The sequence below is a fragment of the Dendrobates tinctorius genome, unplaced genomic scaffold (assembly GCF_039654945.1).
Source record: "Dendrobates tinctorius isolate UK_male_01 unplaced genomic scaffold, ASM3965494v1 ptg000011l, whole genome shotgun sequence".
Classification (NCBI taxonomy): Eukaryota; Metazoa; Chordata; class Amphibia; order Anura; family Dendrobatidae; genus Dendrobates; species Dendrobates tinctorius.
In genome coordinates this window covers 18,515,727-18,542,493 of record NW_027361679.1, presented here as the reverse complement: position 1 = coordinate 18,542,493, position 26,767 = coordinate 18,515,727, and the positions used below count along the sequence as shown (strand labels likewise).

At 44.1% G+C, this 26,767-nt stretch overlaps 1 protein-coding gene across 1 annotated transcript in view; it reads left to right on the top strand.

The window, feature by feature from the left end:
* GRID2 (glutamate ionotropic receptor delta type subunit 2) overlaps window positions 1–26,767 on the top strand; it is a 2,095,611-nt gene that overhangs the window by 1,190,024 nt on the left and 878,820 nt on the right. The window contains exon 7 of the mRNA XM_073590055.1: window positions 16,560–16,721. Coding sequence (XP_073446156.1) covers window positions 16,560–16,721 — 162 coding nt within the window. The remainder of the gene's footprint in view (window positions 1–16,559; window positions 16,722–26,767) is intronic.

Genomic DNA, 26,767 nt, shown 5'->3' with positions numbered 1-26,767 from the left:
TACAACCGGAAGAATGGGGTAAGCTGGTGATGAAATCCATGGCAATGTGTTACCAAGGAATGGCAGGGACTGGCATCGGGAGCAATAAGCCTGAAGGAAGTTGTCGCGGCACTTTGTTCTTAGCACAGGAGGGACAAGAGGCCACAAAATCAAGCACATCTTGGCGAAGCGTAGGCTACCAGTAGTGACGTGCGATAAGGGCAAGCATCTTCTTGGTTCTGGCATGGCCGGCCAGACTGAAGGAGTGACCCCACAGATGGACCTTCTTCTTGAGATTTTCTGGCTCAAGGGTCTTGCCTGGGGGTGGAGAAAGCAGAAAGCCAGTTCACTTGAGCCACAGTGATGATTCTAGTGGGTTCAATAATGTGCGAAGGTTCCTCCACTGTCTCAATTGGCTGGAAGACCCTGGATAGGGTGTCGGCTTTGGTGTTCTTGTTGCTGGGGCAAAAACGGAGCTCGAAATCAAATCGGGCAAAAAATAGGGACCATCTGGCCTGACGAGGATTAAGTCTCTGGGCAGACTGGAGATAGGCCAAGTTTTTGTGGTCAGAGAAGAATACAAAGGAATGGACAGCCCCCTCCAGGAGATGACACCATTCTTCCAGGGCCAATTTTATGGCCAACAGTTCACGGTTGCCGATCAAGTAGTTGCACTCGGATGGAGAGAAAGCCACAAGGATGCAGACGACCGGAAGCAGATCTCTGGGACAGTACTGCCCCAGCACCCGTTGAGGAAGCGTCCACCTCAAGCACAAAGGGTTGGTTGCTTTCAGGTCGGTGCAACACCGGAGCCACGAAGAAAGCCCATTTTAGAGTCTGAAAGGACTCATCTGCCTCTTTAGTCCAAGAATTGGGAGATGTCCCCTTTTGGGTGAGAGCGCAAATAGGTTTGGTTATTGCGGAAAAGTGAGGAATAAATTGCCTGTAATAATTGGCAAATCCGAGAAACCATTGTATCGCTTTTACTCCAACGGGACGAGGCCACTTGAGGACAGCAGTCAGTTTCTCGGGGTCCATCCTTTATCCAGCATCGGAGATAATGTAAACCAGAAACAGCAGAGAGGTTTGTTCAAAGAGACATTTCTCTATCTTAGCATATAGGTGATTCTCCCAAAGACGCTGTAACACCAGGCGAACACTTCCTGTGGGATGAGAGATCCGGTGAGAAGACGAGGATGTCATCCAAGTACACGGCCACACAGGAGTACAAGAGGTCCCAGAAGATCTCGTTGACGAACTCTTGAAACACCACAGGAGCATTGCAGAGACCAAAGGGCATGACCAGGTACTCGTAATGGCCGTCTCGAGTGTTGAAGGCAGTCTTCCACTTGTCACCTGTGCAGATACAGATCAGATTATAGGCTCCCCTAAGGTCTAACTTGGAGAAGACCTGGGCCCCTCTGAGACTGTCAAACAATTCCGGAATAAGTGGAAGAGGATACCCGTCCTTGATGGTAATCTCATTCAAGCCCCTATAGTCAATGCACGGCCATAGAGATCCATCCTTTTTCTTGATGAAGAGAAACCCGGTTCCCGCGGGCAAGGAGGATTTCCGTATAAAGCCTTTGGCGAGGTTCTCTCAGACGTACTCTGACATGGCTGAGGTCTCCGCGGGAGACAGAGGGTAGATTCTGCCCCTAGGGGGGTTGAACCGGGGATAAGCTCAATTGGGCAGTCAAAAGGCCATTGTGGAGGAAGAACCTCCGCTTCCCTCTTATCAAAGACGTCTGCATAGGAGCTGTAGGCTGAAGGAAGGCCCGCCAGGTCAGGGGGTGGCCGGGGAGCAGCAGCAAGACGGACAGGAGTCAGGCAGCAAGCTTGGTACAGGTGCCCCCAGCGAAGTACCTCCCCCAAAGACCAGTCAAGGACAGGCTTATGAGTCCTTAACCAGGGAAGACCGAGTAGAATCGCATGGGAGAGTTTTGGCAAAACGTAAAAAGCTATCTTCTCTCGATGTAAGGCTCCGACTTGCAACTTCACCTCCTCAGTGACCAAGGTGACGGTCTCCAGTAGCGGTCTGTCATCCACTGCCGCAATCAGGTGAGGATTACATAGGGTAACCACGGGAATTTGGCATTTGTTCACCTCTTCACGCCGGATGAAGTTACCTGCCGAGCCCTAATCCACGTAGGCCACCTCGGACCCACGTCTCTGCCCTGAAACCAGTAGAACAGAAATAGTAAGAGATTGAGAGGCGGCCTACGGCGCATGCGCATTGCATGCAGAGATGCCGTCGGCCGCTGACCTGTCAGAAGGGGCCGAATGGTGGGGCAGCAGAGGCCAGGTGAGTATACAGCGGTGGCATGACATAACGGCGCCGACGTGACACTGTCTGTGGGTTACTGTGCACAATACTGCTGTCAGGTTCCCTTTAACATGTTTGTTGATCCTGTGATTTCATGACAATAACAATTTCATGACAATTCTCAGTACTGTAATTGCAATGTTGATGAATGTGTATATACATTATTCTTGTTTGATATAAGTCTAACAGCAGAATTATACATTGCTGTCACCTTAAAGAAGTTGTCCTGGACTTTTATATTGATGGCCTATCGTTAGCCGATGAGCTGTTCCAGGTGCCAGCAGGATCATGTTGGGCTAAATTGCAGAGCTGGTATTTGAATTGAGGGGGAGGATGTGCAGTACCTGGCAATGACCACTATGCAGTTGACAGAGCTGTGATGTGCAGTTTTGCAACTCCGCACATCCTCATACCACTGACTTTGGGAACAGCTGATCGGCGTGAGTGCCGAGTGTTGCACAGCCATTGATCAGCTATTTCTGGCCTATCCCAAGTATAGGCCATCAATATAAATTTCCAGGACAACTCTTTTAAATGAACACATTACATGTTACCTGAGCAAAAATAAAATGTCATTGCTGGAAAATGAAGCTTTAACTTAGAAAATAAGAAATTTAAACCAACAAGTCTACATATACACAATGAAATTTTAGGGTTGTGGAAGTGTATGCTTTAGTTGCATTAATTGAAGAGTTATTAATCCACACCTTGAATGAATTAACTAGTTGATGTATGAGTGCAGTTGATATCAGTTGGGGACAGTGCCTATGCTTATGTCCAGTAGGGCATTTTTGTGATGTTAGGGTTCGCTCAAACTAGCATATAGAATCCGATGATTCTCTCATTCAAGAGAATCAGATGTTATATTCAAATGTCTCTTGACTCAAATCCTGCTGCGAGCGTGACCCTAGTGTCATTTTACTGTGATCCAATTCTCTTTCATGCGAGAATCAGGTCACGGGTGCGAAGAAGATGGAGCACTTAATTACTAAATCTTCTCCATTGTGAGAATCAGCGTATATCGGACTGCACACAGATGACATCCCAGTTCAGTCCAATGTTTTGCATGCACCCATAGACTTGCATGGTTGTGCGTCATCTGATATACACTGCCAATTGCAGCATGCAGCGATTTTTTTTTCTCTTTCCAAGTCGCTAGTCGGCATTGCTCCTTCGTATACGCTGGCAATTTGCCAGTTTGAGCGAACCCGTATTTGGGTATTACTTGTTCAATAAAAGATTAGAGCCTAAGCTACCTCATGAATGGGACTTTAGATTTTGGGAGTTATGGATATAGATATACACTCACTGGCCACTTTATTAGGTACACCATGCTAGTAAGGGGTTGGACCCCCTTTTGCCTTCAGAACTGCCTCAATCTTCGTGGCAGAGATTCAACAAGGTGCTGGAAGCATTCCTCAGAGATTTTGGACCATATTGACATGATGGCATCACACAGTTGGCGCAGATTTGTCGGCTGCACATCCCTGATGCGAATCTCCCGTTCCACCACATCCCAAAGATGCTCTATTGGATTGAGATCTGGTGACTGAGGAGGCCATTTGAGTACAGTAAACTCATTGTCATGTTCAAGAAACCAATCTGAGATGATTCGAGCTTTATGACATGGCGCATTATCCTGCTGAAAGTAGCCATCAGATGTTGGGTACATTGTGGTCATAAAGGGATGGACATGGTCAGCAACAATACTCAGGTAGGCTGTGGCGTTGCAACGATGCTCAATTGGTACCAAGGGGCCCAAAGAGTGCCCAGAAAAAATTCCCCACACCATGACACCACCACCACCACCAGCCTGAACCGTTGATACAAGGCAGGATGGATCCATGCTTTCATGTTGTTTACGCCAAATTCTGACCCTACCATCCGAATGTCGCAGCAGAAATCGAGACTCATCAGACCAGGCAACGTTTATCCAATCTTCTACTGTCCAATTTCGATGAGCTTGTGCAAATTGTAGCCTCAGTTTCCTGTTCTTAGCTGAGAGGAGTGGTACCCAGTGTGGTCTTCTGCTGCTGTAGCCCATCTGCCTCAAAGTTCGACGCACTGTGCGTTCAGAGATGCTCTTCTGCCTACCTTGGTTGTAATGGGTGGCAATTTGAGTCACTGTTGCCTTTCTATCAGCTCGAACCAGTCTGCCCATTCTCCTCTGACCTCTGGCATCAACATGGCATTTCCGGCCACAGAACTGCCGCTCACTGGATTTTTTTTCTTTTTCGGACCATTCTCTGTAAACCCTAGAGATGGTTGTGCGTGAAAATCCCAGTAGATCAGCAGTTTCTGAAATTCTCAGACCAGCCCTTCTGGCACCAACAATCATGCCACGTTCAAAGGCACTCAAATCACCTTTCTTCCCCATACTGATGCTCGGTTTGAACTGCAGGAGATTGTCTTGACCATGTCTACATGCCTAAATGCACTGAGTTGCCGCCATGTGATTGGCTGATTAGAAATTAAGTCTTAACACACAGTTGGACAGGTGTACCTAATAAAGTGGCCAGTGAGTGTAGTTTTATTACATCAAAACTATTATTCATTTTAAGACTGTATGAAGCTTTTATATTTGTCAGAGAATCAACGAACAGCAAATAATTTATGAGAATCCCTGCCTATCTTTGCCATCTGAGCCTTTAGGATTACTCCCTTGCTGCTATTATTCTGAGCTTCAATGCTGTGTCCTCTAACCATTAAATGGGTGTCTTATGCAGACTATGCTCTTTAAAGACATATGAATGTCATTTAGTGACCTTTTTCATGAAGATGTTCTATTAGTCATAGCTGAGAAATTACACAAAGCAGCTCTTCAAGTCTCCACTCTTCTATGTACTGCATTGTTGGCCAGCCATTTGAATGCCCAACATTGTGTACTACTGCATATTTCTCTTGAACACATCTTTTGCTGAAAAAATGTGTCCTTGTGCAGTTTTCTCCTGTGATAACAGATAATAGCAAGGGATTTCTGAAGCCAGACCCATTACAATCAGCAAATTATCACTATAGTGGCTTCATTCAAACTAAATGATGTCGAGGTGAGATAACCCCTTTAAGAAATATTCCTAACCAATAGAAATGAATGAATTGAGTTAAAAAAAATCAGAATCTGCATTGAGAATCAAATCCACCTAAATGGCTGATTATGCTCACATTGTCAGAGAGCTCAAGTATTCATCTGCGCAACTCCTCAGTCCTCTTCTCTGTGCAGATGGCTCCTTTCGGTTCAGTCTTCCATCATTGCAGTGTTTTTCATCACGTCAATAATCTTGAGCTTGGGACCTTTTTTTGGTTGTGTCACCATTTTCTGAGACTTATAACTTTTCTGTTGATAGAGTTGTGTCAAGACTTATTTTTTGTTGGGCAAAGTTTTTTTTTTATATCATTTTCGGATAAATGTGATATTTTGATCACTTGTTACAGCATTTTTTGTGGAATAGCAGCAACCAAAAAAATGTCCTTCATATTTTTTACTGATCGGGTTAATTATTTTTATATTTTGATAGACTGGACTTGTATGAATGCGGTGATACCACATATGTGTAGTTTTTTATATATATATCTTTATTTTTAATGGAGCAGAGGGGGTCATTTCAGATTTTCTATTTATTTCATAAATTTTAAAACATTTATCTCCTTTTCACTGTTCTTAACTGTCTCTTAGGGGACTTGAAACTGCGATCATCTGGTCACTTGTGCTATATACAGCAATGCTGTAGCATTGCTGCATATAGCAAAAATTACAGTTTCCTTTGAAGCCCGGTCACAGGCAGGGTTTCATTGAACTGCTGTAATGACATGCAAAAAGGTTTTTAGAAGACCCCAGCTGTCATAGCTGTCCATCGGCAGACCACAATCACATCACAGGAGTGCCAAGGAACTCATAGAATGATGTGCATATTATTCTATGGAGCATCTTATGGGGCCATCAACCTTTATGGAGCACTATATGGGGCCTATTATTCTATGTAGCATCTTATGGGGCCATCATTAACCTTTTATGCAGCATTATATGTGGCATATTTTAATATGGAGCATCTTATGGGGCCATCATTAACCTTTGTGTAGCGTTATATGGGGCATATTTCAATACGGAGCTGCAGTGCCTGCTAGAGTCGGGGGTACTCGGTCCAGGCAGGTCAGTTCTTCAGGGGATGTCATGTCATTATAGACCCGGTACGTAGCCCTGGTCCAGGCCCTACCACTGGGGTCTGGGTAGCCTGTGTACACACTGCTGATGTTGTTGTTGCCACAGGGGCCAGTACAGCGTCTGGGGTTGAGGTCACTGGTCACCTTTTTGGCCTTGCAACCACTGACATGGGTGCCACGTGCCCCCACGTGCTCCTTTTTACATTGAAGGCATACAACCCCCCTTTCACACACATGTCAGATGTAGGTGACTAGGTCTCCCAGGTATAGGTCACGATCCGGGTGCCCCTCCAGAAGATGTTACTCAACATCCCACGGGTGACAAATAGTTCAGAGACCATCCCAGGCTCCTTGATAAACCCCCAACCTTTTTTAAATCGAAGGAGACCACCGTGTCCTGCCTCAATGGACCCCGGTCGGCAAGTCTGGTTTTGCGGGCTTGAGCCTTGACCCTCATGTTCCGGTCCTCCATAGCTCTTCATTGAGCTCTGCGCTCCTGCTCCTCCATTTCCAACCTGAGCGCCTGCTGCTGGCGGTAGTCCTCACAACTGAGGGTCTCCTCTCGGGTCCCCTCCGCTTTGGCTTCCTTCAGAAACTCCATCAAATCTGACCCTGGGTGCTCCCAAATGAACACCACTCTTTCTCTGTGCACTTCCCAAGGAATACGTTCAGGCTGCAGTGGAACTGTCAGTAGGTGCCCGATGTCTGATGTCCGGTCCCAGGCTAGATGTTTACATGCCTGACTGAGTTTGAGGGCTGTTGGGGTGTTAATGGACCTATTATGGTCCCCTCATCCACCAGAGCAAGGTTGGTAACAGTACCTGCCTCCTTTGCCTACTCCCGTGTTGGGAATGCTAGTCGCGAGTCCACACACTGCCCGGACACTTTCCCTAGCAGGACCTCTTTCCACCTCGATACCGCAGTGATCTGTGACCTTAGGAGCTGGCAGCTCAGCTCCTCCACCTCGGCTCAAAGGAACCCCGAGTCCACTGCAGGCAGCTGGTCCATGTGTTCATCCTGTTGGTTGGGGGAACCCTCCACTTCCACCCCATGCTCCGTATCTTTCCAGCAACCACTTGCCATCATGCGCTCCGAGTACTTTGCTGCCCACTCTTCCACAGGCTGCTTCTGCTCACTCCTTCGTGGGCAGTTCCTTTTCCTTTTTATTTTCCCGCCATCCAAGGCCAGGAGATGGATCCCCCTGGCTGATTGGCATGTTCTAACTGCATAGAAGTATTTACAATGGGCAGGCATGCTTTTTGTGCCTGTTTGCAACCCAGCGCATGATGGAAAGCTACACTGCTTCCTTTTGCATAGTCTCTGGGTGCACAGGACCTGTTATGAACATGGAGCGTTCCTGCGATGCCCTAGACGCTTCGTCACAGCTGGAGGACTAAGCCTAAAGACAGAAAGATGAAATCTAAACTTCCCTGGAGCAGATACCCAAAGGAATAGACAGCCCCCAAACATATATTGTCGGTGAGACAAGATGAAACACAAACACAGGCAGAGAACAGACTGAGCAAACGGTGGGGCCCAAGCTGTCTAGACAGGACAGGACAGAAAAGATACTGTCTGCAATCATGCACAAAACCCTGAAAAAGTCCAACACTTCTGATATACAAAAAACCTGAGGTCACGCGTTCTCACCCCCGCAAGATCAGCACTCTGGTATAAACTGGCAGTAAAGCAAAAAGATACTAACATAACAGGGGACTGAACAAGCTGCAACATATGAAGCAGGGCCCAGCGCTGCCCCCAGCAGGGAGCACGCTGAACCCTAGCAGCAAAACAGAAAGCAAAAAAAAGACACAACTAGATTAGATGAAAATGATTAGCAAAATAATCACTTCGCTGAACCATGCAGATCAGGTAGGGGACAAAAGAACTCCAAATGCACACGAAGGAAATCACCAGCAACCTCCAAGAGCAGCCAGCTCAATCATATGCTCCCAGCCAGTAATCCCAGGTTCCCAATTATTGTGGTCAGGTGGAGAACTTCAATCCACCTGGCCAGCTCAACTACTCTCAGTAACCACCAGAGGGAGCAGAGGGAGCTTCGGCTCAGAAGTTCGAGGAAGGGAATTCACAACAGGGACCCAGTTTACTGAGTCGGTAGATCCTGTTCGTGATGCCAAGTTGCAGCCTCCACTAGGGCAAGGGGTACTCGGTCCAGGCCGGTCAGTTCTTCAGGGGATGTCACAGCAGCAGAGACCCGGTCTGTGGCCCTGAGCGTGCAATAAAATGAAAGGGGGAAAGTCTATAAGGGAATAAGTCGTGACGCCACCCGTGGTGTTCAGCAGCAAGAAAATGGCTGACGCTGCAATTCAGATCCACTGGGGCGATTGGTGACACAGCAAAGATGTTACACTTCTCCATGGGTAGAGCTAGGCCCCAGGGTAGATATAAGGTAGTAGATGATGGTAATGATTGCAGTGCAGGGCAGATGATGCAGTAAATAAATCTGAGGACACAGCGGGGTGCTGACACACAGAGTCCCAAGTCAGAAGTCTCCGATCTTGTCTGGCAATGATCTCCTGGTCCCCTTGACCCTACATGGGCTGCCTTTTCAGTGAACGTGTGTGGATTTGGCTGTTGCAAATACAGATACTTCAGCCTCCAATTTTCTAGCTGAGTCCTACAGTCTCTCCACTAGTCTGGGGCTGGTCCCCAACTGCGACCTGGTGCTTCCACCCTTCTACGGTCGGTGTGGATCCTGGCACCACGGTTGGATTCTTCACTTCCCTGGCCCCTAGGACCCCTTCTTCACTCCACTTTGTTCTCCACTCCTGGGACGAGCTCCTCACTCCTTCAGACCCTTTCACCAACTGCCTTCTCTTCCTGACTCCTCCTTCAACTGACTCCTGTTGCCATGACAACTCTCCACTACCAGCTGTCAGCTTTTTCTCCATCTGTCCTACCCTTATCTACTTCCTCCACCCACACCCTCTACCTAGTTCCTCTCTGGCCTAAAGAGGTGTTGTGTTGGGTGCTAGTGTGTGGGTACCTTTGGCTGAGGTGCAGAACCTCTGTGGTCACTGGACCCTTAGGGTCACCACACAGCATCCTATGGGGCCATCATTAACCTTTGTGCAGCATTATATGGGGCATATTTTAATATGGAGCATCTTATGGGGCCCATCATAACCTTTAAGAAGCATCTTATGGGGCCCATCATGAACTTTATGGAGCATTATATGGGGTGCATTTTGTATGGAGCATCTTATGGGGCCCATCATGAACTGTATGGAGCATTATATGGGGCTCCTGATTCAATATGGATATTCGAAAACATTTAGCCAACTGATGTCTCAATTAATTTTACTTTAATTGGTATCTATTTTTATTTTTGAAATTTACCAATAGCTGCTGCATTTCCCACCTTAGGCTTATACTCGAGTCAATAAATTTTCCCAGTTTTTTTGTGGCAAAATTAGGGGCCTCGGCTTATACTTGGGTCGGCTTATACTTGAGTATATACGGTATTTACTATTTAGATTCAATGTTTTATATATGCAATTTGCCATTTATATTTACAGGCTTTATTACATATCACTATTTGGCCAGAGGGCATTTGGCTTCATATTAGAAATACAAACAAGTGAAACTGTTTTGCTAGATCACTCACCTGTAAAATGGTAGTCAGCAGAATTTTCATTTCTTCGACGAGTGGTTTCATGTTTGAGAAGGCTTGCATAACAAAATGAAAGGATCAATTATTCCCAGATGTACTGCAAATAAAGAGAGATGTGGAGCAGAACAGTTCATAATTAATAGTCTATCTCTTAAACAATGAAAGGTTTAATGAACCTACTTCTTCTTATAGTACATTAAATAGGCTAGTTCATTTCTAGTGAGAGATATAATAGTTATGAATCAATAAGACATGTTCTTCAAAAAAAAGTCCTATACTTATAAATGTCTTTGAAAGAGTAAAGGTGACGAGGTGCTTTCATTTACATATATAAAGTGAAAATGTCGGAAAACGAACATTCAAAGTCTTGAACATACCAGTGTCTGAATAAAGTCACTTTGTTCGAGCATATTTCACATTTCATGATATCGTATCACATTCAATTTTCCAAGAATAAAATCTGAAATGGCAATGTCACCTGGATTTATCTCATATTAATGTCATTTCTTGCTTCCTCTAGAATGACTTTAACATTTGTAAAAGTAAAACAAGTCTATTTCCTTCTCCTAAAAGGAATTTGTCACTTACATTCCCCTATTAGTAAAGGCATTTATGAAATAGCCTTGAAAGTGTGTATGCATTGTACCCACTAATCAGACCCTTTAAGTTCCAAACACAGTGCTGCAGCGAGAACGTGAGAGCATTAACAGGGCTCAGACCATTTTGGAGATGTTCTGAATGGTTGAAAGAGCCTAAATAGTTTGCCCTATAAACATTTATCATCTACCCATTGGATAGGTGATACATATATGATAGCTGGGGTCTGACAACAAGAACTCTCACCAGACCCGAGAGTGGGGTTTAAAGTCCACTGTGGAATGGAAAAATAGCGTACATGCTTGATCACCGCTCTATTGAGCTTTATGGGACTAATAGAATGACAATCTCAGCCAGTCACATAAAAATTAGTGGGCCATGGTCACTGCTAGAGTTGAGCGATACCGTCCGATACTTCAAAGTATCGTATCGGATGGTATCGGCCGATCTTTAAAAAAAGTATCGGTATCGCCGATTCCGATACCGGAAGTCCCATTCAAGTCTATGGGACTTCCGGTATCGGAATAAGAAAAACCCTTTCCTGCCCTTGTACAGCCTCTCTGGGGTCTGTACGGGCCTTTCGGGGGGCTGTGCCGGCCTGCCAGGGGGTCTGTGCAGGCTCCGGTGGGCTGTGCCGGCCTGCCGGGGGGCTGTGCCGGCCTGCCGGGGGGCTGTGCAGGCTCCGGGGGGCTGTGCCGGCCTGCCGGGGGGCTGTGCCGGCCTGCCGGTGGTCTGTGCAGGCTCTGGGGGGCTGTGCCGGCCTGCCGGGGGGGCTGTGCCGGCCTGCCGGTGGTCTGTGCAGGCTTCGGGGGTCTGTGCAGGCATCGTCCGATGGGACCACAAGTCCCATCGGGCGATGCCTGCTACCATGACAGTGATTGACACATTAGCCAATGATGGGACAGTAATAGTCCTATCATCCGGCTAATGTGTTGAATGTAAAAAAAAAAAAAATTACATGCTACATACATACAACATGCATACTACATACATGCTACATTCATACTACATACTACATACATGCTACATACATGCTACATTCATACTACATAAATACTACATGCAACATACATACTACATATATACTACATACATACTACATATATACTACATGCATGCTACATACATACTGCATGCTACATACATACTACATGCTACATACATACTACATGCTACATACATACCACATATATACAACATACATACTACATGCATGCTACATGCATGCTACATGCTACATACATAACACATATATACTACATGCATGCTACATACATAGTACATGCTACATGCATGCTACATACATACTACATGCTACATACTACATATATACTACATGCATGCTACATACATACTACATGCTACATACATACTACATATACACTCACTGGCCACTTTATTAGGTTCACCTGTCCAACTGTGTGTTAAGACTTAATTTCTAATCAGCCAATCACATGGCGGCAACTCAGTGCATTTAGGCATGTAGACATAGTCAAGACAATCTCCTGCAGTTCAAACCGAGCATCAGTATGGGGAAGAAAGGTGATTTGAGTGCCTTTGAACGTGGCATGATTGTTGGTGCCAGAAGGGCTGGTCTGAGTATTTCAGAAACTGCTGATCTACTGGGATTTTCACGCACAACCATCTCTAGGGTTTACAGAGAATGGTCCGAAAAAGAAAAAAAATCCAGTGAGCGGCAGTTCTGTGGCCGGAAATGCCTTGTTGATGCCAGAGGTCAGAGGAGAATGGGCAGACTGGTTCGAGCTGATAGAAAGGCAACAGTGACTCAAATTGCCACCCGTTACAACCAAGGTAGGCAGAAGAGCATCTCTGAACGCACAGTGCGTCGAACTTTGAGGCAGATGGGCTACAGCAGCAGAAGACCACACTGGGTACCACTCCTCTCAGCTAAGAACAGGCATCTGATGGCTACTTTCAGCAGGATAATGCGCCATGTCATAAAGCTCGAATCATCTCAGATTGGTTTCTTGAACATGACAATGAGTTCACTGTACTCAAATGGCCTCCTCAGTCACCAGATCTCAATCCAATAGAGCATCTTTGGGATGTGGTGGAACGGGAGATTCGCATCAGGGATGTGCAGCCTACAAATCTGCGCCAACTGTGTGATGCCATCATGTCAATATGGTCCAAAATCTCTGAGGAATGCTTCCAGCACCTTGTTGAATCTCTGCCACGAAGAATTGAGGCAGTTCTGAAGGCAAAAGGGGGTCCAACCCGTTACTAGCATGGTGTACCTAATAAAGTGGCCAGTGAGTGTATACTACATACATACTACATACATACTACATGCATACTACATACATACTACATGCTACATACATACCACATACATACTACATACATACTACATGCTACATACATTCATACATATATACTACATGCATGCTACATACATACTACATATATACTACATGCATGCTACATACATACTGCATGCTACATGCATGCTACATACATACTACATACATACTACATGCTACATACATACCACATATATACTACATACATACAATACATTCATACAATACATACATAGACATACAGTACATATAACATAGAGTAACATACTTACCAATACTTGTCACATTGTTCCCCGAAGCCATTGTCTTTTCCGGAATAAATATTAACATAACAAACCACAAAAATACTCACCCACGATCCGAAGCAGTCCACGAGTGTGTCCCACGACGATCTTGGGTAGAGAACTGCAGCATTAGCTGATGCTGCCGTTCTCTACGGGCTGCAGGAATCCAATGACGGAAGGTAGGTATCCTTCCGCACTGTATTCCTCCGCCACTTAAAAAAAAAAAAAGTCCCTAGTCTCACTTTATGCCATTGCTGTGTGGGAAATTCCCACACAGCAATGGCATAAAGTGAGACTAGGGACTTTTTTTTTTTTAAGTGGCGGAGGAATACAGTGCGGAAGGATACCTACCTTCCGTCATTGGATTCCTGCAGCCCGTAGAGAACGGCAGCATCATCTGATGCTGCAGTTCTCTACCCAAGATCGTCGTGGGACACACTCGTGGACTGCTTCGGATCGTGGGTGAGTATTTTTGTGGTTTGTTATGTTAATATTTATTCCGGAAAAGATAATGGCTTCGGGGAACAATGTGACAAGTATTGGTAAGTATGTTACTCTATGTTATATGTACTGTATGTCTATGTATGTATTGTATGAATGTATTGTATGTATGTAGTATATATGTGGTATGTATGTAGCATGTAGTATGTATGTAGTATGTATGTAGCATGCATGTAGCATGCAGTATGTATGTAGCATGCATGTAGTATATATGTAGTATGTATGTAGCATGCATGTAGTATATATGTAGTATGTATGTAGCATGTATGTAGTATGTATGTGGTATGTATGTAGCATGTAGTATGTATGTAGCATGCATGTAGTATATATGTAGTATGTATGTAGCATGTAGTATGTATGTAGTATGTATGTAGTATGTATGTGGTATGTATGTAGCATGTAGTATGTATGTAGCATGCATGTAGTATGTATGTAGTATGCATGTAGTATGCATGTAGTATGTATGTAGCATGTATGTGGTATGTATGTGGTATGTATGTAGCATGTAGTATGTATGTAGCATGCATGTAGTATATATGTAGTATGTATGTAGCATGTAGTATGTATGTAGTATGTATGTAGTATGTATGTGGTATGTATGTAGCATGTAGTATGTATGTAGCATGCATGTAGTATGTATGTAGCATGCATGTAGTATGTATGTAGTATGCATGTAGTATGCATGTAGTATGTATGTAGTATGTATGTAGTATATATGTAGTATGTATGTAGCATGTATGTGGTATGTATGTAGCATGTAGTATGTATGTAGCATGCATGTAGTATATATGTAGTATGTAGTATGTATGTAGTATGTATGTGGTATGTATGTAGCATGTAGTATGTATGTAGCATGCATGTAGTATGTATGTAGCATGCATGTAGTATGTATGTAGCATGCATGTATGTATGTAGCATGCATGTAGCATGCATGTAGTATGTATGTAGTATGTATGTAGTATGTATGTAGCATGCAGCATGTATGTAGCATGTATGTAGCATGTATGTAGTATGTATGTAGTATATATGTAGTATGTATGTAGTATATATGTAGTATGTACTGTATGTAGCATGTAGTATGTATGTAGTATTTTTTTTTTAACATTTAACACATTAGCCGGATGATGGGACTACTACTGTCCCATCATTGGCTAATGTGTCAATCACTGTCATGGTAGCAGGCATCGCCAGATGGGACTTGTAGTCCCATCGGACGAGGCTTGCACAGACCCCCGGACATCAGCACAGCCCCCCGGCAGGCCGGCACAGCCCCCCGGCAGGCCGGTACAGACCCCCACAGGGTGCACAGACCACCGGCAGGCCGGCACAGCCCCCCGGCAGGCCGGTACAGACCCCCACAGGGTGCACAGACCACCGGCAGGCCGGCACAGCCCCCCGGCAGGCCGGTACAGACCCCGGGCAGTCCACACAGCCCCCCGGCAGGCCGGCACAGCCCCCTGGCAGGCCGGCAGAGACCCCCGGAAGGCCCGAAATGACGGCGCATCATGATGCGCACACACCGCGCATCATGATGACGTCAGGCTGTCAATCAACTGAACTTCCGATTCCGATGCCGAATTCCGATATTGAAAAAATATCAGAAGTCGGTATCGGAATTCCGATACAGCAAGTATCGGCCGATACCCGATACTTGCGGTATCGGAATGCTCAACACTAGTCACTGCATTAACATTTTGAGAAATACATTTTTAACATCGGTGAGGATCCCATTGGTTGGACCAAGGGCGGACATATCATTGGTGCATCCTGTATGTTTACATAGGGGCCAAAGCGGTAAGGAGTGATGTGTGTGATCTATCCTGGAGATAGGGGATAAATGTTTTTTATGAGACAACTTCCTTTCAATGAGAAGTACATAATATATACATGTATGCTAAATAGGTATAATTGAAACTTTGCACCGAGCATTCTGCTTCTACATCACAATTTCTGTCTACAGAACCATCTTTTAGACTGACTGGTGCTCTATAGGCTCTGGGACTTAGGTACCAGGGAATTATTCATAGGATTGTTCCCTGAGTTACATTAGCAGAAGTTGTTTGCATTAATGTGTTGTAAAGTGTTATTCTCCAGACGATCACAAAAAATGCTCAAAGAGTGATATAGAAAAGACGATGGTAGGTAAAAGTGGTCACCATGGTGGTTTAGTGGTTAGCACTCGGGTGTTCAAATCACACCAATTAAATATATATACTGTATATAGAGATAGGTATTTATATACTGTAGATGGAATGTTTTTACTGTGTAAAATAAACCTACAGTACTCCATACAATAATGAATATTTGTTTAACGATACATTGCAATGCCATGGGACAATGATGATATAATGTTTTTACTATTCAGGCATTCAGTATACTTTATATCAGTTTCCTTAATATATAGAGATATATACTATGCTCAGGAGTAGCAGGTGTAACACTAACAACATAATCTGTCCAAGGAAATATGCCATTTGTTGTTGTTTAGGAAGCAGCCTCTTCTCTTTTATAACAATTATGGAGGTCAATAGAAACCGCATCAGTTGGCAAGAAATAGTAAATGAAACCTCCATCATAAATGACAGCGCTTCATGTGGCTAATTCTGAAAGAAACATTGTACGATCTATCAGATGAGAAATGCAGTTGCAGGGCAACGAGTTCTTAAGTAGCAGAAGCCATTGTGCTATGATTTTTACTTATGTCTGTCAGCTCTCTTCAATAACTGAGGCCAATGATCAATATCTAATCTTTACAGATCACCAACCTGTATATCTATGACACAGTGCTATTGCTGGCTAATGCCTTTCACAAAAAGCTAGAAGATCGAAAGTGGCATAGCATGGCCAGCCTCACTTGCATCAAGAAGAACTCAAAGCCCTGGCAAGGAGGTCGATCTATGTTGGAAACTGTCAAGAAGGTAACTTTTTCTCTGTCTTTTATCTTCATTATTTTCCAATGAAAGGAAAAAATGATCTTGCTATGGTGGCTAATTTTAAATGCCTATTACTCTTACTAATAGCCATGCCTGTCAGGAGACCTGTAAGATTACTTTAGATGACAAATTTGCCAACTTATATTCTCCCAGTGAAGTTTGACTATTTGATATGAAGTTTATTTCCTATTTTAGTTCCATTGAGAAGCTATAGAGATATGTATATTTAAATTCTAAAATACTTTCGGTTCTGTACACAACTTTTCATAAATCTCATTATAATTGCTGAATTACAATAAAGTAAAAGTCTAAAGTAGATAGCACAGGATTCTCAGTTCCCAATAGGTGATGGTCAGAGCTCACTTCCTCATAGTCCCTTCACAATGTGCTTTCTGAGGATATGTAGAAGGCCCTGCCGTAGAAAGCAAAGGAGGCACAACCAGTCTAATTAATCTATATTAATATGGCTGTTGAAAAGAACGGGATGTAAAAGTCTAATATTAGGCTTGTGTGAAAATTAAAAGATAACTAGCTGAAGACCCCGGCGTTGCCCGGGTATAGTAACTAAATGTGGTTAGTTATAGCAAATTATGATGATTATATTGCACATAAATTGTCGCTGTATGCCATATCCTCTTGTGTATATAGTGTATACCTGTGAGTCATCTCCCCCTGTATATAGTATATACCTATGTGTCATCTCCTGCAGTATATAGTATATACTTCTGTGTCATCTCCTGAATAAAGTACATACCTGTATGTCATCTCCTCCTGTATATAGATTATACCTGTATGTCATCTCCTCTGTATATGGTATATACCTGTATGCCATCTCCTCCTGTATATAGTGTATACCTGTGTGTCATCTCCTCCTGTATATAGTATATACTTGTATGTCATCTCCTCTGTATATGGTATATACCTGTATGCTATCTCCTCCTGTATATAGTGTATACCTGTGTGTCATCTCCTCCTGTATATAGTGTTTACCTGTGTGTAATCTTTTCCTGTATATAGTATATACCTGTATGTCATCTCCTCCTGTACATAGTATATACCTGTATGTCATCTCCATTCTACATAGTATATACTTGTATGTCATCCCCCTGTATATAGTATATACCTGTATGTCATCTCCCCCTGTATATAGTATATACCTGTAGCTTCAGGTTCCCTCCCATCTGTACATGGTGGAGGCACAGTGTCCCCGCAGCACAGAACATTTCAGTGCGGTGTCTAACCCTGAGTGTAATGCCATTTAGTTAGAAATTGTAGAGAACGACTAACTTAGAGTGGCATTAGTTGTAGCTGTATGAATAAGTTTAAAGTGAACCAGGCATTGTCAGGTTGTCACTGTTACACCAATTAAAATGATACCTGGGTTAGAGAAATCTGTCTTGTGTTTCTTTTTTAATCTGTGAAGTTTTAAGTTAAAGAGAAGTTCCTGATTCTGGGATCTCCCTGCAGTCTGTGTCAGAGAGTGGTCTGTATTGGCGCGGTAATAAATTGTGTTATTTCCAGCTTAACAGGAAAAGAACACCATAGAAATCATAAGAATAATAGACCTCAGTTACTACAACTGTCTACAAAGAAAACTGTTGCTCAAAGCAACCAATCACAGCTCAGCTTTCATTTTTTAAACAGCCCTGGCAAATGAAAGATGCTTAATGATTGGTTGCTATAGGCAACACAGGCAGTATAACTTGATGTGGTCAAGAAGATATGGCTATGAAATATATATATATTAGATATGTATTATATGCTAGATGGAGGCCCGATGCTAACGCATCGGGAGGGCGGAAATGTCACAATGGGGGCAGGTTATGCAGTGTTGAGAATCTCTCCCCCGTGTCCTCACCCACTTATCCACTCTCTCTTTCCCCATGTGCTGACTTCTCCTGTCTGTGGTCTCTTCTTTGACCTGTGTACCCCATGTGCTATCCCCCTTTTCTGCTGTCTCTCACCTTCCTGTGCTGTGTTCTCCCCTCATGTGCTGTCCCATTTGAGCTGTCTCCTCCTGTGCTCTGTCTCTCTCACCCCTGTGCTCTTTTCTCTCCCCATCTGCTGTCTTCTCCTCTCATGTCATCTCTTCTTTGACCTGTGTACCCCATGTGCTCGCCCCGTTGTCTACTCTCTCTCTCCACTACTGTGCTGTCTTCTTCCTTCATGTGTTCTCTCATTTGAGCTGCCTCCCCTCAGCTCCTGGGCAGGGGAGGAAGCACAAGACATTACTGAAATTACAGCAGGAGATTACAGAGGAAACATTTTGTGAGGTAAAATATTGTTTAAAAACAGTCACTGAAATATTTTACCTCACAAAATGAATCCTCTGTGATCCCCTGCTGTAGTGTCAATATTGTCTTTTGCTTCCTCCCCTGCCCAGGAGATGTGGTATGCTCCACACATGGTCAGACACAGAAAATTTTTAAAATGAACTTTCGTTCGTGGGAAAACCTCTTTAATGTGACCGGCTTCCTCTGCCTGTAGACACGTCACGCATCTGCCACCGAAATCAGCGGAATGATTCACTGTGCCTGTGCAGAGTTTGCGCAGGCGCAGTAAATCAGACCGTCGCCGTCTTTGTGCTGACAGATAGCGGCGGTCACATTAAAACTGCGCATGCGCTCCTCCTGTACAAAGATGGCGGAGGTCAGTGAATTATTCAGCTGATCCCGGTGGTGTGTTCACGACGGTGTTCCACTGGTGGTACCGCGCAAGAGGCTGCGTATGGTGTATACAGAGTGTGTGTGAGGTGCGTACAGCAAATACAGTGTGTTTTTCTGTGTGTGGTGCGATGGTGTTCCACTGGTGGTATATATAGATAGATAGATAGATATATAGATAGATAGATATTTATTATACAGAGCTTTGCGTGTGGAATGAGTTGTGGCTATGTGGAGTGGTGGCAATATGTGGAGTGGGCATGGCTTGATACACACACACACACAAATACATACATACACTCACTTTTATATATTAGATTTCTGTAAGTCATACTTTGAAAATAACAAAACAAAAATGAAAGAAAAATATTGTAAGGCTTTCTGTCCACTATGAGATTTCTATAAATCCCATTCACTTAGCTGGAACTGTAAGATGGCTCATTTTAGACTCAACTAGAATATGCAGCATCAAAAACTCACCAAAAACTCATTGTGTGCATACAGCATCGTAAAACTCACACTGGCTGTCTGCTCTCCTGACCTGAGCTTGAAAGCTGCATAGTAATACATCACGCTGTCATGCTCAGGTCAGGAGAGGTGCCGGACAGTCTGTGCAGTACGATGCGATTATCGCACTAGAAATGCGGCAATCCAGCCTAAAGTTGCGTTCTCACAATGAACCTTCGGTGAGTTTTACATTTTGCTGTTAAATTTCTGCACCTATTAAGTAAGTGATAACTAGAGTTGAGTAAAACGGGTCAGTCAAATTCAAAAGTCGCTGACTTTTGGTGAAGTCGGGTTTCGCCGATCGAAACCCGACCATAGCGTGAGGTCGGCTATGAGGTCGCCGACCCGCACGCCAAAGTCCCGCTTCCCATCATGCTTCCAGCGCCTTTTCTTAGCCAATGATCAATGACGCACACTGTGGGCAACGCAATGACATAGGCAGCGGCCACCACCATCTTATATATGGGCATTGCAGTGATTGGCTGGCTTTGTGTGGCGTCACAGTGGCTATAAAAGCCTTGAACACCGACTGCCATCTTGCTTCTGCCGATCTTAGCATAGGGAGAAGTTGCTGCTGTTCGTTCTCAATAGGGAGAGTGTTTAGGCAGGAAGCAAAAAAATCTGCTTCTGCTGATAGCGATTTTCACTGTACAACACAACAGTTAGTGTGCAGTGACAGGGGAGGATATTTTTGTGTGCAGCAGCTCTGGTGGTCATTAGGCTGCCTTATAAGGCTACCTGATAGCTGCATTGCTGTTTGCACACTGCTGTGCAGACTGCTTTTTTCAAAGCAAAAATACTTTTATTCCTTTTGTCTGCACAGTTAGCGAGCGTTCATTTTTTCACACTTTTGTGTGCAGCAGTGCTCGTGGTTATTAGGCTGCCTTATAAGGCTACCTGATAGCTGCATTGCTGTGTGCACACTGCTGTGCAGACTGCTTTTTTCAAAGCAAAAATACTTTTATTCCTTTTGTCTGCACAGTTAGCGAGCGTTCATTTTTTCACACTTTTGTGTGCAGCAGTGCTCGTGGTTATTAAGCTGCCTTATAAGGCTACCTGATAGCTGCATTGCTGTGTGCACACTGCTGTGCAGACAGCTTTTTTCAAAGCAAAAATACTTTTATTCCTTTTTTCTGCACAGTTAGCGAGCGTTCATTTTTTCACACACCGTATAGAGGTGTACGCTCCTCACACACTACCGTGTACCGGCTGGTATCACAGACAAATACATGCTATTTGTGTGTGACTCCGTACAAAGATAGATGGAGATTTTCATTTTTCCATCCATACACCGTATAGAGCTGTCCGCTTGTCAAACAGTATCCCATATCTGCTGCTTGATTACGGTCAAATCGATACAGAGACAGTGTCTGTGTGTGACTCCGTTAAAAAATAGATGGATAATTCAAATTTTCCATCCATACACCGTATAGAGCTGTCCGCTTGTCAAACAGTATCTCATATCTGCTGTTTGTTTACAGTCAAATCGATACAGAGACAGCATCTGTGTGTGACTCTGTTAAAAAATAGATGGATAATTCAAATTTTCCATCCATACACCGTATAGAGCTTTCCGCTTGTCAAACAGTATCCCATATCTGCTGTTTGATTTTGGTCAAATCGATACAGAGACAGCATCTGTGTGTGACTCTGTTAAAAAATAGATGGATAGTTCAAATTTTCCATCCATACACCGTATAGAGCTTTCCGCTTGTCAAACAGTATTCCATATCTGCTGTTTGATTACGGTCAAATCGATACAGAGACAGTGTCTGTGTGTGACTCCATTAAAAAATAGATGGATAATTCAAATTTTCCATCCATACACTGTATTGAGCTGTCCACTTCTCATACAGTAGCATATCTCTGCTGGTATTTTTGGTACATTTTTCCAAACATGAGGAAGTCTGGTGGAAGAGGCTGCGTACATGGGCAGGGGGGCACAGCTGGTTCTGATGGTGGTGGTGGGGCATCTGCTGGTTATGCCAAAAGCACAATAGCAGTTAAGGCAGGAGGTGTTGAGCTGGCATCATCGTCTGGCACAAGAAGGCCTTTAAGGTTCCCTTTTTTCAGAGTAGGTAAACCGCTTTTAAAGCCGAAGCATCAGGAACAGGTTTTGGCTTACATTGTCGAAAGAGCCTCCAGCTCTATTGCCTCCTCTTCTGAAGTTTCAAAAACTGCAAGCACTGAGTCGTCAGTGCAGGCTTCTGGTCAGGAACAATACCTTTCCTTTTGTCCTTCACCCACACCAAAAGTGAAGGATGCGGCAGCATACACTTCAGATTACTATATGGAGCTCTTTTCACATACCATGCCTGGGTTATCAAGTCAAATCCTGAATTCCCCAGTCCAAGATGAATCTGACATGGAGTGCACTGAGGCACAGCCACTGCTAGATGATTCTGCTGGTACATTGACCCAGAACAACACATTTGCCTTGCAGTATAGTGAGCCAGAATCGGTGTGGCACTTTTTTGACGAAAATCCTATTGATGAGGCAAAGGTTATCTGTAAGAAGTATGGAATGACCTTTAGCCGAGGTAAAGATCTCCAAAATTTAAACACCAGTTGCATGCTTAGACATTTAACCACCATGCACTCACAAGCGTGGACGGACTACAAATCCTCAGGTAGCACATGTGCACCTTCTCCGACTGAAGGTAGCCAGCAACGCTACATTGCTTCCCCCACTGAAAGGCCACCGATAAGCACACCACCAGCAAGAAATGTTGAGGTGTCGTCGCAAGGCCAAAGCAGTCAGGGAATCACAATGTTTTTGGAAAAAAAACTGAATCAAGGCCATCACCAACACCACCATCACCATCACCAACTCCCTCTCAGTCCTTAATGTCCACCGCTAGTTCCTCCCTATGCAGCTCTCAAGTCCAGCTCACCCTACCAGACACTCTGAGTAGGACAAGAAAGTACTCATCTCATCCGCGTACACTGGCTTTGAAAGGCTACATTGCCAAACTGATCTCATTAGAGAGGATGCCCTTCCATTTGGCCTACGCTGTCCTACGCTATGACCTACCCAGTCGGCACTTCTTTTCTCAAAAAGCCATCTCTGCCCTCCACCTGCATGTGAAATACCACTGTTATGAATGAGTCACCGTAGGAGGCAAAAACAGAAATACTAGCTAAGTCCAGAAAACCAGAGAAGTTGGCAGATATCGGATTGCAGACCCCTGAACCTATCAACAACAACTAGCAGTAGCCGTGGGGGGTTCCTACGGTGCCCTAGACCTTTCGATCACAGCCGGAGAACTAAATAGTCTAAAGACAGAAAGGGAAATCTAAACTGCCCCAGAGCAGACCCCAAAGCAATAGGCAGCCCCCAACATATAATGATGGTGAAGCAAGATGAAAAAACACTCACACAGATAGAAAGATAGGCTGAGCAAATGATGGGGCCCAAGCTAACTAAATAGGACAGGATAGAAAAGCTGCTGTCTGCAATCCGCCAAAACCCTATCAAAACAAGAGCCAACAGACTGATAGGGAAAAAGGCCCTGAAGACGCTAGGCTTCAAAAAGACTACATCAGTACTCAGGTATTTTCTGAAGACAGAGCAAAAAGGAATTCAGCTCACCCCAGCAGGGAATGGCAGAAATCCAGAAAAACAAGGCAAAACAAAACCAAAACACAAATGATAAAAGCAGAGACGAAAACTTAGCTTTTGAGGAGCAGAAATCAGACTGGTCTCCTAGAATCCCTCTGAGAAATCACCAGCAAGGCAGAAGGGCATCGGCTGCCTTATATCCAGTCAGCAATTCCAGTCACCCAGTCATCATCATCCTGCTCAGGTGCTTGGTAATCAGCCTCACTACCTTCCTTCACCAGAAGAGGGAGTTCATCAGACCTCAATGGTGAAGGGGAAAATGAACTCACAACAGACCACATTGTCCATGCACTCAAACAATCTATGAGTGGAAAGATGCACCTCACAACAGATGCATGGGCCAGTAGGCATGGCCAGGACCATTACGTGTCCATCACTGTGCACTGGGTTAATGTGGTGGATGCTGGCTCCACAGGGGACAGCGGCAATGGACTGGCTTACTGACACTTAAATATATACGAATATTTAAAAGTACCCCATCACTGTATACTGTTGTACGCTTCGAATCCATTTCCCTTTTTCTAATTTTTATATTCTAGTGTAATCCGTACTGAGCCTGTGAGAGTTTGTGTCTGACTCTTTCAAACTAAAGGGACTGGGAGATTTAAAATCACATCAACACTGTATGCAGCTGTATGCTTGTAATATATTACCCTTTTTGTACTTGTTATATTCTTGTCTAATCCCTACTGAGCCTGTGAGTGTCTTTTTCTGACTCCGGATATATACAGTAGACCGATATTTCCAATTATCCCTGGACTGGATACACCTTGTATCTGCTGATACAGTACCTTTTTTCAACATGTTTGAGTATGGTTAAATCCATACTGACAGAGTGAGCGGGTGTGGTTGACTCATGAAATCTGGTGGTTGGAAAAAATAATGGAAAGACATGGAAACATCAAAAAAACTTAGGTTAATATGGTGTAGGTCCACGGTTTGCGGCAATTACAGCCTCGATTATTCCAGGTATGGATTCATACAAGGTGTGAATTTTTTCCAAAGGAATTGTAGCCCATTCTTCAGTTAAAACACCCTCCAGTTCTTTGAGCGACAATGGTGGCGGAAATCGACGTTTAAATGGAATCGATAAAATCTGCCATAAATTATGAATAATGTGGAGGTCTGGGTATTGTGGGGACAGATGAGATGCTCAACTTCATTACAGTGTTACTCGTGCCATGCTTTAACGATTAGAGCTGTATGAATTGGTGCATTATGATCCTGAAAGATGGCGTTCCCCTCCGGGAACAGTGCTTGATCCATAGGATGCTCTTGGTTGCCCAAAATGCCTAAATAATCGCGGCTGTTACTTCTTCAATGAAGGGATATAATTGGCCCAGCGTATCTCAATGAAATAGCACCCCAGATCATCACAGAACATCCGCCATGTTTTACGGTTGGGAGAAGGCAGTCTGGATGGAATTCTTCTTTAGGCTGTCTCCAAAAGTACACTCGGCCGGCGGTCGGAAATAAGGTAAACGATGATTCGTCTGAGAATATAAAATGTTTTCACAGCTCGACAGACCTTTTCTGGAGGTTTCTACACCACTCTAAACGCATGGAAACTTTTGTCATTGAGAGAAGCGTTTTTACAATTCCAGCTCTTCCATGGAATCCATATTTGTGCTGCTCGCGGCAAACTTTTTTCGGGGAAACTGTCTTCTGTAGTGTTCATTGAGCTCTGCTTTGATTTTCCGAGCTCTTTCCAAATTTGCTTTACAGTCCGACAGTAACTCTCTCAGTCAACTTCGACTTTTGGCCGGACCTGTGCTTTGCTACGGACATTTTTCCTTTTCTTTCAAATGCAGTCATTACTTTGGAGACAGCACCGCTTGACACTCCAAGCATATGGTCACTTTCAATTACACTAGCGCCTGCCATACCAGCATCAACAATTTGGGCTCTTGGAAAATCAGAGAGGTATGCCATTGGTAGCAGGTTTTCCTCAATGTTCTTACAATTCTGCAAAACAAACAGTTAATTTACATACACATATCACATGACACAAATAATCAACTCCAAAACATTAACATATGTCATGGTTTGCATGTTTAGAACATGTTTGAAGATAATGATGACAACACGTTAGGTGTTTGCTTGCATTATTTTGTCCAACACCTGTATATACGGAGTGTGTATAAAAGCCCTCCCCACCGACCGCCATTTTTCTTCTGCCCATCTTTACAGTTTGGAGAGGTTGCTGACGCTGTTTATGATTTGGGAGACGCTTAGGCCTGTAAACAGAAGTTTCTATGTGCTTATGCTGAACGCAATTGTTGTGTTCTGTTAGTGTGCAGTGACAGGGGAGGATTTTCTTGTGTGCAGCAGCACTAGTTATTAGGCTGCCTGCCAGTGACAGGGACAATTTCCTTGTGTGCAGCAGCGCTGATTATTAGCCTGCCTTATAGCAGTATTGCTGTGTGGACACAGCTGTTGTGACTGCTTTTACACGGCGCTCCTACTTTTATTCTGATTTCATGCAGTGAACGAACGTTCGTTATTTCACACACCATATAGAGCTGTACGCTCCTCACACACTACCGTGTGCCGGATGGTATCAAGGAGAAATACATGCTGACTATCTGTATGAGACTGCGGAAATATATAGGGAGATTAACATTTTTGATTACACTATATACACCTGGTATTTGATGAAACAGTACCTTAGTTCTAAATTTTTTCTTACGGTATAATTCATACTCAGTGAGCGTGTGTGCTTTACTCATTCAATATATACGGAGAAAAACATTTTACCCTATACTCTACACCTCCTATCTTGTGATACAGTACCTTTGTTAGACATGTTGTCTTACGGTCAAATCCTTACTGGGTGACTGTTTGAGGGGGACTACGGAAATATATACAGAGATTTACAATGACCCCTACACTGTATAAAGCTGTATGCTTCTGATACAGTACCATATATCTGCCGGTATTTTGGGTCCATTTTCACAAAAATTAGGAAGTATGGTGTAAGAGGCTGCCGGCGTGGGTGGCTAGCTGGTACTAATGGTGGTGGTGGTGCATCTGCTGTTAGTGCCAAAAGTACAATACCAGGTAAGGGAGGAGGGGTTGAGAATGCGGTGTGGTCTTGCTCCTGAAGGAATGGAAGGCTCCCATTTCTCTGAGTAGGTAAAACGCTTTTAAAGCCGGAGCATCAGGAACTGGTTTTGGCTTACATTGCCGAAACAGCCTCCAACTCTATCGCCTCCTCTACTGAAGTTGCAAAAATGCAA